Source organism: Anopheles gambiae, chromosome 3, assembly GCF_943734735.2.
Source record: "Anopheles gambiae chromosome 3, idAnoGambNW_F1_1, whole genome shotgun sequence".
In the NCBI taxonomy this organism is placed as follows: Eukaryota; Metazoa; Arthropoda; class Insecta; order Diptera; family Culicidae; genus Anopheles; species Anopheles gambiae.
Window position 1 is genome coordinate 78732416 of NC_064602.1, and position 17902 is coordinate 78750317.

General features: G+C 42.4%; 1 protein-coding gene across 10 annotated transcripts; it reads right to left on the reverse strand.

Moving 5' to 3' along the window:
• Positions 1 to 249: 249 nt before the first annotated feature.
• On the reverse strand, positions 250 to 16476 carry LOC1270615 (fibulin-1). Of its 10 annotated transcripts, none has more exons than XM_061657678.1 (17): positions 16389 to 16476; positions 14780 to 15018; positions 8360 to 8616; positions 8119 to 8284; positions 7702 to 7864; positions 5355 to 5551; positions 4895 to 5044; positions 4145 to 4247; positions 3922 to 3986; positions 3488 to 3616; positions 2974 to 3114; positions 2603 to 2872; positions 2192 to 2329; positions 1594 to 2103; positions 1117 to 1246; positions 794 to 1030; positions 250 to 646 (listed from the first exon to the last, which is right to left on the reverse strand). In XM_061657678.1, the coding sequence occupies exons 2-17, from the start codon at positions 14865 to 14867 to the stop codon at positions 484 to 486; spliced, it is 2907 nt and encodes a 968-aa protein (XP_061513662.1). In that variant the 5' UTR covers positions 14868 to 15018; positions 16389 to 16476; the 3' UTR covers positions 250 to 483. The 10 variants fall into 10 exon arrangements, with proteins under 10 accessions (XP_061513662.1, XP_061513664.1, XP_061513668.1 ...); XM_061657680.1 differs by having other exon boundaries at positions 16358 to 16476; XM_061657684.1 differs by having other exon boundaries at positions 8152 to 8284; positions 16286 to 16462.
• Positions 16477 to 17902: the final 1426 nt, after the last annotated feature.

The following is a 17902-nucleotide window of genomic DNA, read 5'->3' on the forward strand; positions in this document are numbered from 1 at the left end:
GAGTTTTGACTGTAATATTGGTGCTGCACAAACAAGCACACTCTTTCGATAATTGTGCACTTGTATCATGATTTGTAAAACAAATGCAAAAGTTGTATCATATTTAAGTCATGACTTACAGAGAAGAGCATGTTGAGAAGCCTGTAAATTGGTGCACTTTATTCTTTCACTGATTTTAGCACCTTCTGCTCAATAATCTATGCCTTCATCTACATTTACGGAATACATTTTAAAGTCTGCAGCATGAACTTTATCTGGTGTGTTTATAAGGTTGTATATTTATTCAATTCGTATGCGGTCTTCAATTTCACACGAAAACACTGGCCAATCTTACGCTCCGAATGGGTCTACTACCGTCACACTAGCCTACTCCATTCGCACTGAGCGAAAGAATGCTAAAGTAAGAATGTAATATTTAACCACTGCCGGGGAGGGAGCGGGTGAATTGAAGCTTCACCGATGGTAAACAAACGCACGCGAGCTTTAATATTCATACGCCGATATCATCAGGAACAGCTTCGCCACATTGGTACCGTACAGCTCACCGTTGTGGAACACACTCATGCTCAACTCCAGCTCGATGTCTTGCGGGCCTTCGATGCTTTTCTTCAGATTTAGCTGTGCGTCGTTCGTTCTTTTTTCCAGCCTGAAACGAAACAAAAGAGTAAACATTTGCGCGGGAAGTAATAAAAAAGACTTTTTTGTTAGATTTAAAGTACAATTTGAAGCGAAAATTCGGAATACTCTCCACGTCTGTTGTAATATTTAAAAACCCCTTCCCGGTCACACTTACCCAAAGTAGTGAATATCGACCGGCTTCACATGCGGTGCCGCATCGACCGAAACCAGCTTCAGATCGAAGTCGATCATCTGGAAGTGGGATGGACCGGTCAGTGTGAATAGTCCGCGGCCCTCCGGTGGTATTAAAATGTTGGACACGATCGTTAGGAAATTGTACGAGTACGAGTGGGGTCGGCGCAAGCATTCCATGTCACCGGTATTGCAGTATTTATTGCTCCGCTCGCAACGGCTACAATGCAAAAAAAACGTTAGTAACACATAGTAACGGAGCTGCAATAGATGGTTGCTATCACCGACAAAAAATATTCAACTTACTTTCGACGATCTGGATCGTGTTTGTAGCCATAGGGACAGTCGATGGTTGTGCAGCGGTAGCTTCCACCGATGTTGGTGCATATATCCTGGCGTCCCCTACATACATCCCCTGTTTCGCACTCGTCGATATCTATGCGATGGAGTGTAATGTTAGAATTGGTGAAAATGGAACGGGAAAAGGATGTGAGAAAATTTGAAAAGCACCGTCCGATAAGATCTTAATTAAGTAAATGGGAAATTCACAAAACTGAAGTCATTGATGTTAGCATAAAATCCCAAGTCGAGCATTGAAACTAGCGAGCAACTAAAAAAAAGTCGAAATTCCAATATTCTTCGAAGCCTGTTCGTTATTGAAAGGAATTTGTTATTTAAGACAAACGACGGTAACGAGCTGATTGTTAAGCTTCCCTTCAACTTCGTCTGTTGGAATCAAAATCTGATAGAGATTTGTTTTTACATTTCCTATTATTTACTCACCGATACAGCTCCTTCCATCCGCTCCCAGCTTATAACCATGCGGACACCGGCAGCTGTACGAACCTGGTGTATTCTCACAAATTCCCACACACAAATTAGCCGACTTGTACTCCTCACACTCATCCACATCATCGCAGGTGCGATTGTTGTAGCTTATCCTGTAGCCCGGATGGCACCCGCACCGGTACGATCCCCAATAGTTCAAGCAGCGCTGATGGCACAGGCCCGGGATCTCCTTGCACTCGTCCACATCCGTGCAGATCATCTCGTTCGGCCCATTCTTGAAGCCCTCCTTGCAGTCGCACCGGTACGAGCCGATCGTATTGACGCAGTTCGAGTTCTGCTGGCACACCTTCGAGCCGTGCATTGCACACTCATCTATATCCTCGCACCGCTTGTTCCGCCCAATCATATGCCCCGGCGGACAGACGCACACATAGCCTCCCTTCTTGTTTTTGCACGTCTGATCCGGCCCGCACAGTGCATCGCCGGTAGCACACTCGTCGATGTCTTTGGAGGAGAAGAGGTAGTAACCATTGCATGGCATTTACAATTCAATTAACGGTGAAAAGTGAATCCCTTTAGTTCCCCGGCTCACCTAGACACTCCGTAATGTCATCGTTCACGCGATATCCCACGGGACAGGTCAACAGGTCCCGGCAGCGGTACGATCCATTCGTATTAATGCACTGCTGATGGCGATGACAGCTAGCTCCACGGGCACATTCGTCAATATCTGGGATAGCGTTAGTTCACCAACCAAGCAATGAGCGCAAAAGGGTAAAAAGCAAGTTAGTAATTGTGACCATAAATAATGCTAGCTTATGTACAGCACTGCATGCCAAGGGCGTGAAAAGTAGACGACGGCTAAGGATTTATTGCTGTGTTATATTCACCCCACAAGGACATCGGCAGCATTGCAAGCGAGATTGACAAAGAGTATGAATTTAAATTGTGTCCAGAATTTCGGGAATCAACCGTTGAAACGATCTACTGTGATGCCACTTACCGACACACGCTCCCGCACTGTTCCGCTCGAATCCGATGCCGCACGGTGGCAGCTGCGGCTGGTAGGAAGAGTATCGCGAAGCCGGATAGTGCCCGTACCCAGCAGGATTGTACGAGGGCCGCACGGTGGTAGTGCTGGTCGTGGTCGATGTGGACGTACTGGTCAGCGTGTGATATCTCGACAGCTGACGGCAACGGAACGAGCCCTTGGTGTTGAAGCATTCGAACGGCGGCCGACAGTTGTGACGTCCCAGCGCGCACTCATCGTCATCTGTTTGGTTTGGAGGGGAAGATGCACACAGTGGTGTGTACGAAAGTTAGTTTGCGGTTCCGGGAAGGGGTTGCCATTGCCTGCCCTCCTGCTGCACTCACCATCACAGTGGCCCGTTTCCGCGTTAAGCGTGTAGCCGGTGCCGCAGCTTTGCAGCCGGATGCAGGTGTAGGATCCGATCGTATTGTCGCAGCGCTGCGTCTCCAGACACTCGTGGGCGTTCACCTGACACTCGTTGATGTCTGTGGTGATAAATGGCGTTAATTAGGTCAATTGGGTCAAGTGATTACTCCAGCGTTCAATCTCCATTCCCACTGCTCGGTTTAAAGCAGCAAGCGTAACGATTCGATTCACCCAGTTTTGTGAAATTGCGCAGATTTTCTTAATTAAATTTCTAAGATTTTACTACAAACGTTAGTTTGAAAACCTTTGAGACTCATAACAACAACTTAAACAATGTAAGCTCTTTTGAGGCTCTATCTTATACATTGCTTTCTTTGCGAACAGGTGCAAAATCAATGTAAATCCTCCATTAATTGTATCCACTCCCTGCTAAAGCAGAACCCACAAGAGAAAGATAACAGCAAGGCCCACACTTGCAACACATTTTCTTACCGACGCACGCATTCGTAACGGTATCCAGGTTGAATCCAATTTTACAATCACACCTGAATCCACCGATTTCGTTCGTGCAGACTTGATTACTGTCGCACGCGTTCCTATCGGCCGCACACTCATCAATATCTGCAAGAAGATGAAATGGAAAATGGAAAACGGAAAGGAAATGTCGATCAAAAACTGGGGCAAGTTAGTAGGATGATCTGAAATCGATTTGCGAACGACTTCAGAGCATTTGGTAATAGCAACTTGACATGAACAACATGAAAGGATAACACCAATTACACATTGGATCTCATCTCTCGGAATGAGTTCAAGTACGATATACTCCAGATACAGGTATATGGAACGTAAGATGGGATTTGTCCCACAGCAAAGTAACCTAAGGCTCTGATGTAAAGAAGACAGTTCATATCATAGAGAAGACTTACCCACGCACTGATCATTATGACGCCGGAAACCGGGCGTACACGTTTCAACCTTCTTTCTTGCCGGGCTGTTGGGTTGGTTTGTTGGGGGCGAATGGTTCCAATCCGAAGCGTATGAGCAAAAGGGAAGAAACCGGAACAGTAAACGTTAGTACATTTTCCTTCTCCAAACAGTTTCAAAGTGAAACTTTTCGCGACGAGCTTACGAACTAACAAGGGCACGTACGTTGGATAATTCTTCACCACCGCGATACACTCGTACGAGCCCTCGATGTTGACGCAACGGTATCCTTCGTCACAGGCACCGTCCTCCTCGCACTCGTTGACGTCTGCATCAGGGTCGGGGGATCCGGGCCGATTGATTGAGACAAAGTAGGAAACATGTTGCATTAAGAGTGTAGTGTCGTGGTGTACCGTGGCAAAAAAAAAGTTAATTGAATGTATCTCGGGAGGATTTTTTTTTTGTTCGGATCATCTACATCTTTTTATCTGGCGACCATTATCAGGTTAGCAAACTTTATGAATATGAGCGTACAGTGATGGATGGATGTTGGTTAGTTGTTGTAATGATTAAATTTATTAAATAAAATGTGTGATTCTTGGAGGTATGCTTCTGATGAATAAATATTTTAGGTCAGGTACGGAGTTAATGCTAGTACTAGTATACTCAAAACATAATGTTTAGTTAATTGAAGTATAAACTTTGTTGCTTAATGATAATCTTAATCTTTATCGAGTTTATTTATTCTATTTAAATACCAAACGGCTTCTACATAATGTGCCATCCATCACCTATGCTACAAATGTGTCCATCACTGTACAATATGATACTAGCACTAAGACGGATATGAGATAAGTAAAACGTGAAACAAGCTAAGCATGCACGGTGAAGTGATCTCCTACACCACAGCATCAAGCCAAGGCACCAGGCAGCAAGCGAAAAGCAAAGAGATGATGATGAAGAAAGCAGGCAAACCTTCGCATACGCCCAAGCTCACGTTGTAAGCAAAGCCCGGTTGGCACATGGTGACCGCCTTCGGCAGGCAGGAATAGTTGCCACGTCCGTTGAGACAGTGTTGCCGCTCCCGGTCGCAAGCGTCCAACTGCTCCAGGCATTCGTTCACATCTAGCGCCGGAATTAGAAAGTAACACCCAGAAAGCGAGAGAACAAACAAACCTCAGTGTACTGTGAGGGGTGGCACAAGCGCAAGCAGGATGGTGCACGATGAAATACACTTGTGGTGTGACACATTATGTGTGACACAGCCGCACGGGAAACTAATTCAGACATTTGACGGAGGAGCTGCTCACACGGCAAGAAGGAGAAGGTTTTCCCATTCCCCCGCTCTCTGTTTTGTTTCACTTCTACGGCTAACGAGAAGCGTTAAGCAGTTCTCTTTCCGTTTCCGGGCCGTGACTGGATGGGTAGAGCTTACCTTCACATTTGCCATTCTTCGGTGTGTAGCCCGGGTCGCAAGCAATGTCCGGAAGGACGACATCAACGCACAGGAAGCTGCCGCGTGTGTTTCGACAAACCTGACTGTCCGGGTTACAGGTGGCCTCGCCCGTTTCGCACTCGTTCACATCCTCACATTTGTCCGTGCGCTTATTGTGCTTGAAGCCGGCATCACAGCTGAAAGTCGGAAAGTCGAACGTGCAAAAAAAGGTAATTGTGAGTGGTGCATAGGAAAGCCGAGTGATGGAGTGATCATGTAATTACGCGCTGTTATACTGATTGTAATTAGCGATTTCTATTGTGCTTTTGAAACACGGGCGATGGTTTCAACAATAAAGGTATTATTATACGACAGATTGATAATCGAACTAATGAAAACATTTTTATGATTTACTCATTAAAGCACATGTTCAGGTCAACGGATAATTATGTATGCACTAGTTTCAATCATGGAAAAATATAGTAACGCAACATTATAAATTCACTAACCACGAATATTGAGAATCTTGGCCAGTCCAAGGAAAAATCCTTTAAATCACTTTTTTTATTTCCTAATAAATTATATACATGTTGATTTTGTGATTTAGGAATCATTTTCAAATTATAGATTTCTTCTCAGAGGATCAAAACCTTTACTAAAGCTTATGGTTTAAATATGACTATCAAATGGATCATATAATAGGGATGAAGAAAGATATCGTCCAGCGTTGTAGAATCTGTTAAAATATATGGCTTTACTTAATACCCGTTAACTGTAGAGCCTACTGAAGCTAGTCCTGAATACGCCGAACTGAATATCTTACTACTATGCGCAATCAATCAACCAGCCTTATTGGAGGCTTATGTAGGATTAGTCAACGATAAAAGCGCTATCTAACAACGAACAAATGTGGTACACTTTGGTAAGGAGAACAATAATGTAAATGTCTAAACTCTGGAATTACCATACAGATAAGGACTTATAACAATTTGAATGTTTTTTATAATGCCAATATTTGATTGGTATTGATTTTTTAATTCAAACATGCATGAACATATTTGCTCTAAAGATGCCTAGTTATCAGCGACATGTTAACTAGAAAGCAGTATTTGTATATAAATAATGTATTGTTCCAAGAAGGATAAATGTTTTTGTTGCATCAACAACGTGTACCCATATCAATAAGCGACAGTTCATCTGTACAATTTGACAGCTTATACTAGCGCAGTATTTGTATAGACTGTAGGATAAGAGAAAAATAAATAAAGGTACACAAGTAGAAGAAATAAACTAGGATGTTTCGAATAACACTGAAAGAATGTTTAGACAACGAAAAAATATTGCAAAAAATATTCTCCAGACGTTCTAAAACTCTCCAAACCAAAAATGAACCAAAAATGAAACAGCTGGTATTTAAAATTTTAATAATTATTCCCTAAAAATTGCAGTTTAATTAATTTAAACGAGTAAACTATGTTTCCTCCGCAATCTTACTTTAGACTGGATTAGCATAGACTGTACAGTAGTATCAGAGGAATTTTATGTATTTATCGTGTTTATTATTAGGTATGTATCCAACTGTCGTCATTTTGCTTGATTAAACAGCATTTGTGTTTTAAAATAAGACTATTATTGTGAACAAAGTAAATTCTTGGCTAGAAATACTCATTTGTTCATTAAAAAAAACAAAATAGGTTCTGGATATTTAACTATTTGTGCAAGGGTTATGGCAGCAAACATGACAAGTTTCACTGTAAAAATGTACTAAATGAAAGAACAAGGAAAGCAAATCTTCCTAAAGTATTGAAAAACAATATTAAGCTGAATGGAGTTTTAGTTGAATATCTGTTGTACTAAATTCGCATACATCCCTACTCGTTCTAAAACTAATAAAAAGTAATTTTCTGAAATAGTTATTTCAAACTTGCACACTTTTGCTAGATGTTTCTAACACATGCTTCGTGTTTGTCCAGAAGTGTTTTGATTGAAAATGCATTTTTTTACATCATAATCTAGCCAATAGAATGTCAATTCTTTCTTTAAAAAATCTTTAAAATTACTTTAGCACCTGCTGTTTGTATTTCTGTATTTCATAACATGATTTTTTGACACTCCAAAGTTGAGAAATTCCTTTGTAACTGAATTGTTTGGCTCATATGCCTTCTATAAGATGGTAGAAACATGCCAAATTTAATTTTAACCAATTTACACTTAATGCACCTAAATCCACCTTCATTTCATAATTTCATTTATTAAATACCTGCTAGTACATTGTACTCTAGTAGTACATTACCTTGCAAGCTGAACTTTTTCGGATGATTCCATTGATATCCCTGGTCCGACTTACCCTTTACGCTCAACCGTTTCATTATCCTCGTCCGAAACCAGGGCACAGGTTTTCCTGTCGTCCAGCAGCTCGTACCCGGGATGGCACTTGCACACATACGAACCGCCCTCGACGTTCTCGCACACCTGCGAGCAGATCGACGGAAACTGCTCACATAAGCTCTCTGGTATAAGGAAGAAATCAAATCCCCAACGAGCAAAAAAAAGAAAAGAAAAAAAACAAGAACGAAACAGACGCAGTCCGCTCCAATGTAGACTATCTAGCTTTTCGGTGCAAAAAATACTGTTTTCCCGCAAAATAGGGAGCATGTAAAGAAGGGGAATTTAAAACGGGCAACATCGAAACAGGTGCCGCAACCGCAACAACAGAGAAGCAAAGGTGTGGCAAAAAAAAACACACGTGCAAACAAACACTCACGCTCATCGTTGCCACTGAGGAGTATGATTTCACCTTCTTTCTTGATGTCGTTGCAGCAAGCGTCATAGATCTCGTCCCAGGGGCTTCCGAAGGCGAACGGTTCCACCGAGCACTTGTTAGCGCTCGAGCCAACCACCAGCCCAATTTTGCACGCTTCGCAGCAATCCTGCCGAGGTTAGAAATTTGATTATGTATCCTTTTTTTTTTGGGCCCGGGTCTGCTCCGTCCAAACTGTGCCTACCGTGTAAAACTCCGACCCGGAATGGTCACCCTTGAGCGAGCAGCTGAGACCCTGGCGGGCCGCTATCTGGCCAGCTGTGCATTGGTAGATTTTGTGCTGCTTCGAGCAGCAGATTTCGATGGTCGACAGGCACAGCCCGTGCAACCCAGCCGGTACCAGCTCCAGTGACTTGTTGAAGCTCGAGCAGGTGCGGCTCTGCAGGCCCCACTCTTCGCCTTCCTGGCAGCACAGCGACAGGATCTGTTCGATTGCAATCGCTGGTGAATGGGAAAATGATACACAAATCGTTATTGGTATTGAAACATGTACTCATTTTGTATTAATGGAAGTGTTTAATAACAAGTAAAATTTATCTAAAAATGTACTCTACATATTCCAAAAAATCATTTAAAAAACAACGAATCCTCAACAGAACTACAATATCTTACTGCTACAATGAAGTCATAAAGATTTTATAAAACATTCCTTCACCAAGGGCAACATTAAGTCCTCATTTCAACACAACACTACCCGGGTGGCACCGTCGTCATCCTATCACCATTAAACCTGCTCATTCCCGAGCGCTGCCAAAGTACATTCTTACCGCCCGCTATTGTGCCCCGACAACCGACCGACCAACAGTTCCTTTCATCGAAAACACCAAACAGTAAACGAACGCCCTACCTTTGCCACAGTGGTTAGTGGTGCTTCGTGCAATAAAATGCTCGAATCCAATTACCGGCAATGTTCTCGGTCGGTTTTCAGCGACCCACTAACAGTGACGGAAACGAGTCATGAATCAATTTTCTCACCTATGGTACACCAACTTATGGGGGGGTCAAACAATTGGGTTGGCACTGGCATTGCATAGATTGCATTTGCGAGCAACCTGCAGCTCTCAATGCAACCCGGCCCATGGGGCTGCTATAAAATAATGCAACCGACCCAAAGCACCAACAGAAATAAAATCCCCATCCGTAATAGAATGGTCTTAGTTTTATGTATCTATTACAGAAATAAGTCACTTTTTTCGGGAAGGCAAGAATTACATTTCTGTGCTCTCTACCAACTACCGAGCAGCCCGGAACCGACCCGACCTCATCTGTTACAGCTTAGAATGGATGCTGGCATCCGATATGGAATGAGGGGGGCGGGGTCGGTGGTGGAGGGCATTCTTTACCTTCGGACCGTCGCAAAGGTGAAATCGAGGCGTTCCATATAGGAGGTATTTTCACACATCGTACCATCAGATCGATAGTAATTATAATAGAAATGGTTTCGATTTCTTCGGCCCTTCTTCCTCGGCGCCTGCGAGCCGCTTGATAATGAAATCGAAGGTAAATAATAGATGAAGCACCCCCCGTGGCCCTGGGATATTTGGGCGGAGGAGGGTATGAGTTTATGCAATCGATGCACGTATGCGAGGTTTGCGATTTCATTCCCACCAGCTTCTGCTGGGAAAGTGAATACCTCTTTTGTCAGCTTCCTGCGAATGAAATTTCACTGCATGGGAATGGGGGGTTTGAGAAGTTGGTAATTGGAGGGCTGAATGTAGCTGCTTATTATTACGGTAATAATTAATGCTTGTATTTTAAACATTGCGATGTTATCTGGAGTAGGATATTTGTTGTAAAGTTTATTACATAGATTTATATTTGAAAAAATTATAAGATTATTTAGCAATTATTATACTTTTGACACGCTGTCTGAACAGTTATATGAATATGTCATAATGTAATCGTTTGTGACGTTATGACCTATCTTTTATAATCAGATTCAAGCCATTAATGTAAAATCTCGTAAAATCACACAGAGTTCAACAGAATAGCAGTAATTTATTGGAGTATAAACGTGATGTAATGTCGAAAAATAGTTTTCACTTTTTTCGTTAAAATATATAAATTACGCATGACAAACTACAACAGAATGTGACAAAAAAATGCTGAGAAGTATTGAAAAACGGAAAAACATGCTGTTAAAATTTCTGATTAAAAGATTCTGGCAAAAAACAACCCTTTTTGCTGACTGGTTCATCGCTCGATCGTGAAAGGTATTAACAAATTAAATTAAAAAATCAATAATTGCCACTTTGCTGGTTGGAGGGGAGGAAAAAGAAAGAAAAACAATATAAGAGCTAAAAACGGTCTGACAATCACCAGCACATCGACAGCGTTTGAAAAGCGGTTTAATCTCGCAGCCGAAAGTAGTGAGGAAGCAAACAGCAGCAAGGGTATGCGATACACGAACATTGATCCCAAATATCCTTTAATAACGAGCAGCACAAAACGGTGGTACCATCGAGGAATGCACTTTATTTTAACAGGCTTCCAGACAGTATCACAGCAACGTTCAGGCAAGCGTTTATTTTTATTGCTTAAAATGGATGTGTTTATTGTGTAAGAGATCATCAGGCATTTAAAGAGATAGTTTAGTTAATTACGCTGTTAGAGAATTTTATTAATTTTGAGAATTTCATTAATGGACCTACTAGTTTCCTTACTGTATTATGACATTAAAGAGTAATTATTTTTATCCTGATGCATCAAAAAAGATTGTAGTTTAGGTGAGACCATCAACTATCATATTTATGAATTGGACAGGCGAAGAATTCAATAATTTCGATAAATGCGATATATGTGCTTTGGAGAAAAACTGGAAAATGGAAATTTACATTTACTTTCAGCTGAGAATAGACAATAGAGCTCAGTTCATACATTTTGAGATTAAAACATGAGACACCAGCATTTCCGTGGTCTAATTTGTAAGACAAAACACGCCAATCATTCTATAGTTAATGCTTAAAACTTCGTGGCAAACAATGTTACTCGATAAACACATAATCTTTCCTATTAGTCTCTAAAATTAATATTTAATCACAACATTACACATTGAACCTCAGCTGTCAACTAAGCACGATGGTCAATCCCTTTATTATTTTGCATAATGGCTTTAATGGCGAGTCTAGTAAACTGTTATACGCTGTAAACCTTAATGCTGACATACTCTATTTAATCGAATTGAAATAAATTTGCATCACACTGTTCCATTCTGCTCTGTTGTGCTTTATTTTGGTAGCTTTTACCCCCCCCCCCCCCCCACCCAACACAAATTAACTACTTTTATGATAAAGTGATGACCATCATCATCAGCGCACATCCACCCACACCCACACAGACATAACAATAAAAAACAGCACCGACGAAATACAAAATAAAACAACACCCCCTCGGTGCAAGCAACATTCAGTTCGAAAACAGCAATCAGTAGAAATTAATTGCACACCGCGGGTCGCCACACGTCCTCTTGTCTACATGTCACGTCCATAAAAAAACACTCCTACCGGTAACATTAATAAAACAAAACATAAAAATCACAACACCACCAACCGCTCACCAATCCCACCATCCCCCCCGCTGGCTACACCGGCCGGTGTTTGGCGGTGCGGTTGATAAATGTATATTATTTTATAAATTAAATCAATTATTTATAACACTCCACTCGAGCTCCACTCCACACGAGTGTTTCAAGAGCCCACGGATATCGATACAGGCGGATGTAGTACCTAATTCCGGCTATCATTCGTCACTCATTTCGGCAGCGACGGAGGTGCAACTGCAGTGTGTACTACGGTGCCGCAAAAGTTGCCGCAGTTCCCACTGTCAGATGCATTCTATCGCGCGCGCACACACGTGTATGTGTGTGTGGGTCCTGTACTGCCAAAAAGCACTGTTTCCACAACGACCCGTCAAAATTATTACGGCAGGAGTAGAGCCGTATCGCCATCGCTTATGCTTTACATCTGCAAAACATGCCACATACATTCGTACGGAAAATTAAATTAAACCATCTGCTTCCCGAAAGTGAAAGAAGCCAGTGCCGGAACGGGGTGAAGGTCTGGCTTTTGAATCCTGTGAACTATCACACACACACACGCACACACACACCTTAGCGCACGCTCGTTTCGCCCGTATGAAAAGCTTCTCTGCGGGTTATATATTTTATGGTTAATAAAATTTAACCTTTTACATGCGCACAGCACCTTGCTGCACGCTGTTGAACTGGAACTTCTCACACCGTGGTGTGGTGTATGGGTAAAAGGTGCCATTTGGACACACAAGAAACTGTTCTTAACTGCTGTTCCATGGCTTCCGCTTCATCTCCACGCCCATTCTCTCCCTGAGTCGCGCACGAGCTGGATGGCCGTTGGTAATGCTCAAAATGAATAATTAAATCCTTCTCATAAATAATTCGCTATGCTGCTGCTGCTGCTGCTGCTGCTGTGTTTTTCAATTACCGATTTCTAAGTCAATAAACGTAACGATATGAAACGATTTCAATTTGTCGCCCACTCGCCCACCCGCTATTTCACCCTCTTCCATTTAGTTGCTTCATGCGAATTGCTCTATTATGTGCTCCCGATGGCACGGCAATGGGGTGTTTGGGTTCTGGAGCAGTTTAGTCCAGGCTGCACCCCACGATGGGCACCAGGTGTGCCACGTGCAATGTACATTAATCACGTACGCCAATGTAGACATGGATTGAGGTTTATTTGTTCTCACTCCACGCACTCTCACATTCCCTCATTTCGATACAATCACGTTGTTGAGCGGTGCAGGCAATTGTAGTTATTAATTATGTCTTTAGATCAAATGAGTGTGTTAGATAATTGTGAGTAGATTTAGTAATTTATTTGAAAATATTAGCAACAAATTCTAGCGACACGCTGTTGACATGATGCCCTTACAAAGATTCAAAGCATCAAGAATGCACCAATGCTTGCGACTTTACCCTAAACCCTAATGAGAAATACAGGAAAGAATGCAATGGCTTTAATTTCTACCTAGTCGGTGGGATTGCTGTGTACACAACCGTTGCACCGGTGCAAGCATACGTAATCGTAATGCAGCGAAATGCAGCTAACTACTATCTAACACCTTCGTGCACGTTCCGTTTACGCTTCGGATTACGATGGAGCAGCAAGCGTAAGATAAGGCAGCTAAGAAAATAGTTCCGTTGCAGAGCACGGCAACCAAGTGCAGCACTGTTTGCGGATGCTGCCGATAACGCCATATTGCATTAGCGCACCGCACGGGCCTGCGTCTGGTGCCGTTGGAAGACAGCGATAAAAGCAAATAAATATCACCGCACATTCACCTTCGTGGGTATGTAGGATAAAATGGAGGTGCTTAAAATACATAATGCAGGGGGGAGGGGGCGAATAAGTTATGTCTATTAATATGGATCAATTCCTATAATTCTTGTTTCAAAATTTTGAAATACTCATTTTGCTGCGGAACTTATGGATCAGGGGTTTTCAGGGGTTCTCATAGTTGAGGGACACTTCCTTGACTGTTTCTACTGGGAAGTGAACTTCATATGATCAATGTTGGACTCTGGAAATCTTTTTGAACAGGCTCCTAGGAAATTCCTATTGGATCTGTCCAACAAGGGTGATATAGAGTCCAATTCCGATTAGATTAAGTTCATTTCACAGAAGAAGGAGTCAATAAAGTGTACCACAGTTATGAGTACTCCTAGAAAACCCTGCAATAACGTTTGCATTTTAAAAAAATGAACAAGTTTATTCGATGTTTCATTGGATTATCTTCACCCGCACTCACAGAACGGTAATTGCACTTTCAATTATTGATGCCTATGAGTTAGCAGACAACATTTAAATACACCTATATCAGTCGAATTTTCACTGTGATGGCCGAAAAAGTGAAGCAACTTCGTTTAGAAGCGTGCATGATCGAAGAAAGACACCACACCACGTCAGAAACGGACACCGTGAGGTAGTTTGAGAACGTCAAATAAACCCATTTCAACATCTACAACATCTTGGCACTTTTATACAACAATTAGAGCATCGAATGAAAGACTCGGTTCCGAACTGCCGACGATTCTGAGCGACTTGAGGCTCCAAAGGAAGCTGAAGATGAAAACCGAGAAACGAATCGCTAAATCGCTGCGTTCGCTTAACCGTGGGGTCAATGCAACTATACAGTGAAATAGTACAGTGAAATAGTATCTGAGAAGTATGAAAAAACATATCAGGAAGCAAGAAATCGAGTCCACTGGCTTCCCAGCGGCAAGCAATGACTTTAAGCTCCGTCCCATTAAATGTTTCCGAACCAACATGAAGCAAAAGCTCTACTCCAACAATTTTATCGTAAAAACTGAGGAGGAATTAATAAAAAACGAAGGTAGAATTGAAAACAAGCCTACACGAATGTCTTCGTCCGCCATGCCGAAAATTCTGGATATCTTCCGGTAGGCAGCTCGCAATATCGTAGATTTACTTTGGTAAGAAAGCTTAAATCATAATCTTTCAGAGGATGTCTGTCATAAGCAATTATCTTAATCTTAGCTTTTCATTTAGACTTTAAGTAAATAAATGTATAAAACAGAGATCAAATAAAATACCAAAATATATCGTACCTTCACCATTGCTCGGTTGCATCAGTGCAAAAGCTCCCAAAAACAGAAGCAACATTGTTGCACGCATCGTCAGTCCTTTTGTAATCATTATCTTCCCTGCTACTGCAGGAAGAAATATTAACAGTCACACAATGTACACCACTTCACACAACACACAATCATTTGACAAACGCGCTTTAAGCTTCCACCACTGTCAACAATGTCCGTTTCTGTCCTTTACGTAAAGTTGTACTGAAATCCTAGCAAAAACACAAAAAGAAATATATCAGCTAAAACAAAACCAACTAGCGTTTTCTGTTGAAAAGACAAACAAAAAAAGAGACTGTTTCTGTGGTAGAAAAACTCCCCCAGGACCAATGCTCCGGGACATGTCAGAAAGCTGTCAAAATGGATCGCGTCCGAAAATTTTGTCAGCAAAAAGGTCGCCGGTAGTAGGAATTAGATCCATCACAAAACTGCCACTTTACACTGTGCCAAACACACACACACTCACACACTCTCACACACGAGTTTGCTGAACACTTTCAACTATTTGTGGAGGCAGAGATTTTCGTTTTTGGTTCTCTTCCATGCTTCTAATCAATTTGCCACACCACGATCCATATCATCATCATCATCGTTTGCCCACTTTTCGCAATAGATGTACGCGAGGATAAGCTCGAAACACGATCCCCAAAACGGCACAAAGCAAATTTGTTTCGTGGCAAATCGTTGGAATTCGATTTGACAAATTGGGCGGGAAAATATGTCCGTGTAGGAAATAGAGAAAAAAACCATCCGTTTTGGGGGTGGTTGCCGTCAACTCGAATTTGAAAACTGTGCACTCCGAACGGAGCTAGAGCCTATGGCTCGTGTCACTACGGGCGCTGATCCTGGATTGGCTTCGATCCGTGCTACTAACCCACACGCGAACCGTCGTACACTTTTACTATCGCCCGGACAAACACACACACACGCGTGCACACATGGTCGTGCTACAAAATGGACCACTTTGGCCATCGTTCGTTCTACCCGTCTTAAAGCGCTTTTAAACCGCTTGTGGCCCCTATTAGTCCGTTGGAGCCACCCGTTTCCTTTTTTTTTTGCCTTTTTCGGTCAAGGTTGGTAGTTTCTAGCTCATGTCACGCACTTCACTCCACGCTGAAAGTGATCCTTGGAACTGTTTCTTTCGCCTTTTTTGTTTCACTTCCTGCATCAAAACGGTTCCACCTTGGCCCCATACATGTGTGCCGTGGTTGCGTGGTGCACACCTTTTGCTTTCACACACGAGAGCACTGCTGCACAAAGCTTCTCCGGTGCAAAGTAATAGATTTATCGCTATTCCTGAAAGCTTCCCCGGTCACTTTAAGTGGCTTTTTTGAGAGCTCCTTTACTCACAAACACCCCGTGCACGCTGTCAGAGTGCCCTAAGATGCATTGCTCCTTGTTGCTAGCCATCGATCTTCCTAGCCGAGGTTACATCAAAGTACTGCGTACTGGATCCTTTGCACATAAATACCTACAAACCGGATTAAAGACTGGGCTAATTGATTTATAAAGTTCACTTGCAGCAGCACACACAAACACACACACACACACCTCAACTCTTCAGGTTGAGCTCTTAATTTACTGTGAAGAAGCGCTGGAGCTGCCACTAACAAACACGATTAGACACGACCGTCATGCGTTACGGTCCGGATGAAACTGCACTGTTGGGCACGCGGCAGGCTCGTCTGCTCAATATATAGAAGTGATGTTTGCATTATGATAATGATACTGGTTCTGATGCCACACCGGCGGATGATGCTACACGCTTCCCCTGCCCTGCCTTTTTGGGGCCCTTCTGGCCAATGCTTCCCGCCAGAAAACTTGTGACTGCATAATGTTTGTGAAGTTAAACAAACTGTAAAGGTCAAAGCAGACGGCCAGGCTGCTAGCAAACCTCGGGAGCAGGTAAGCGGGCCCAAGCTCTGAAGAGGCCAGCACCGTCGTGATGAATGCTATGCGCATCTTCCGAGCCATACATTTGGTTAGGCATTTGGTAGGCAATTCTAGTGCTGAAAGAGCAAACGGAATTAATTCCACTCGCCACTGGCGCCCTGCAGCTTAGGGGAGGAATGCACGAGACGTTCTAATACAATCAAATCAGAATCAGATGGCCGATTCCAGAGCGCCAAACGATTCGGAAACCAAATCTAACGCTCAGATTAACCAAATCTAATGCATACGAGATGGATTGGGGACGTCCCGCGTGTTGATTCGCTGTCTGCTATGCAAAACCCATCGCAGTGACACTGAGCGCGACTGCATATTAACCAAATGTGTAAATGACTCTACCGAGGTCAGTTAGAAATAGGATTTTTTTGAGTTTTTGTTTAAGTTCAAACATTTATGTTTTTTTATAAAACTATAAATATTTCTTGAGTGCAACAAATCTCTGAAAGGCATCACAACACGCATTGAGATCCCTCATTAGCTGGTGGTAGACACTGCTCATGGAGGGATTTAATATAGTCACAAATACATAAGACATAACACAAATTGCTTCAAAACTCTGCATTAGGTTGAAAATATTCTAATTCCTCTAGAAAAATAAGTAGATCTACGATCATCTTCAAAGAAGAGTTCCAAACAGATGAAATGTTTCAACAGCATTCAAATTTTAACAATATTGTTCCCAATCTTGTATGTCGAATGATCATGCTAAGAATGAAATAAAATATAACCGTATGCAAAACTTAATCCTTTATTCTTCTTCTTCTTCTTCTTCTTCTTTTGGCACATCAACTGCTGCCGGTCAAGACCTGCCTGTACATCCACTAGTGAAGTGAGCTTGGCTTATCTTGGATAGTCAGTCCTACGTATGGAGGCACGGTCTATTTGGGACTTGAGCCCATGACGGGCATGATGTTAAGTCGTACGAGTTGACGAGTGTACCACCAGACCGGCCCAATCCTTCATTAATCCTTTATTAGACCAGCAAAACTCAAACAACAGAGTTTGAGGGAGTTACACCAAACCGTTACCGTAATGATAGTGAAGGTTACATGAAGCGTTACGTCGTATTACATTTGGGAGGAAAAGAATTACAAGCGTTACGTTATTCATGGATGATCCCTGAAACAAAACCCTCGTTTCAACACG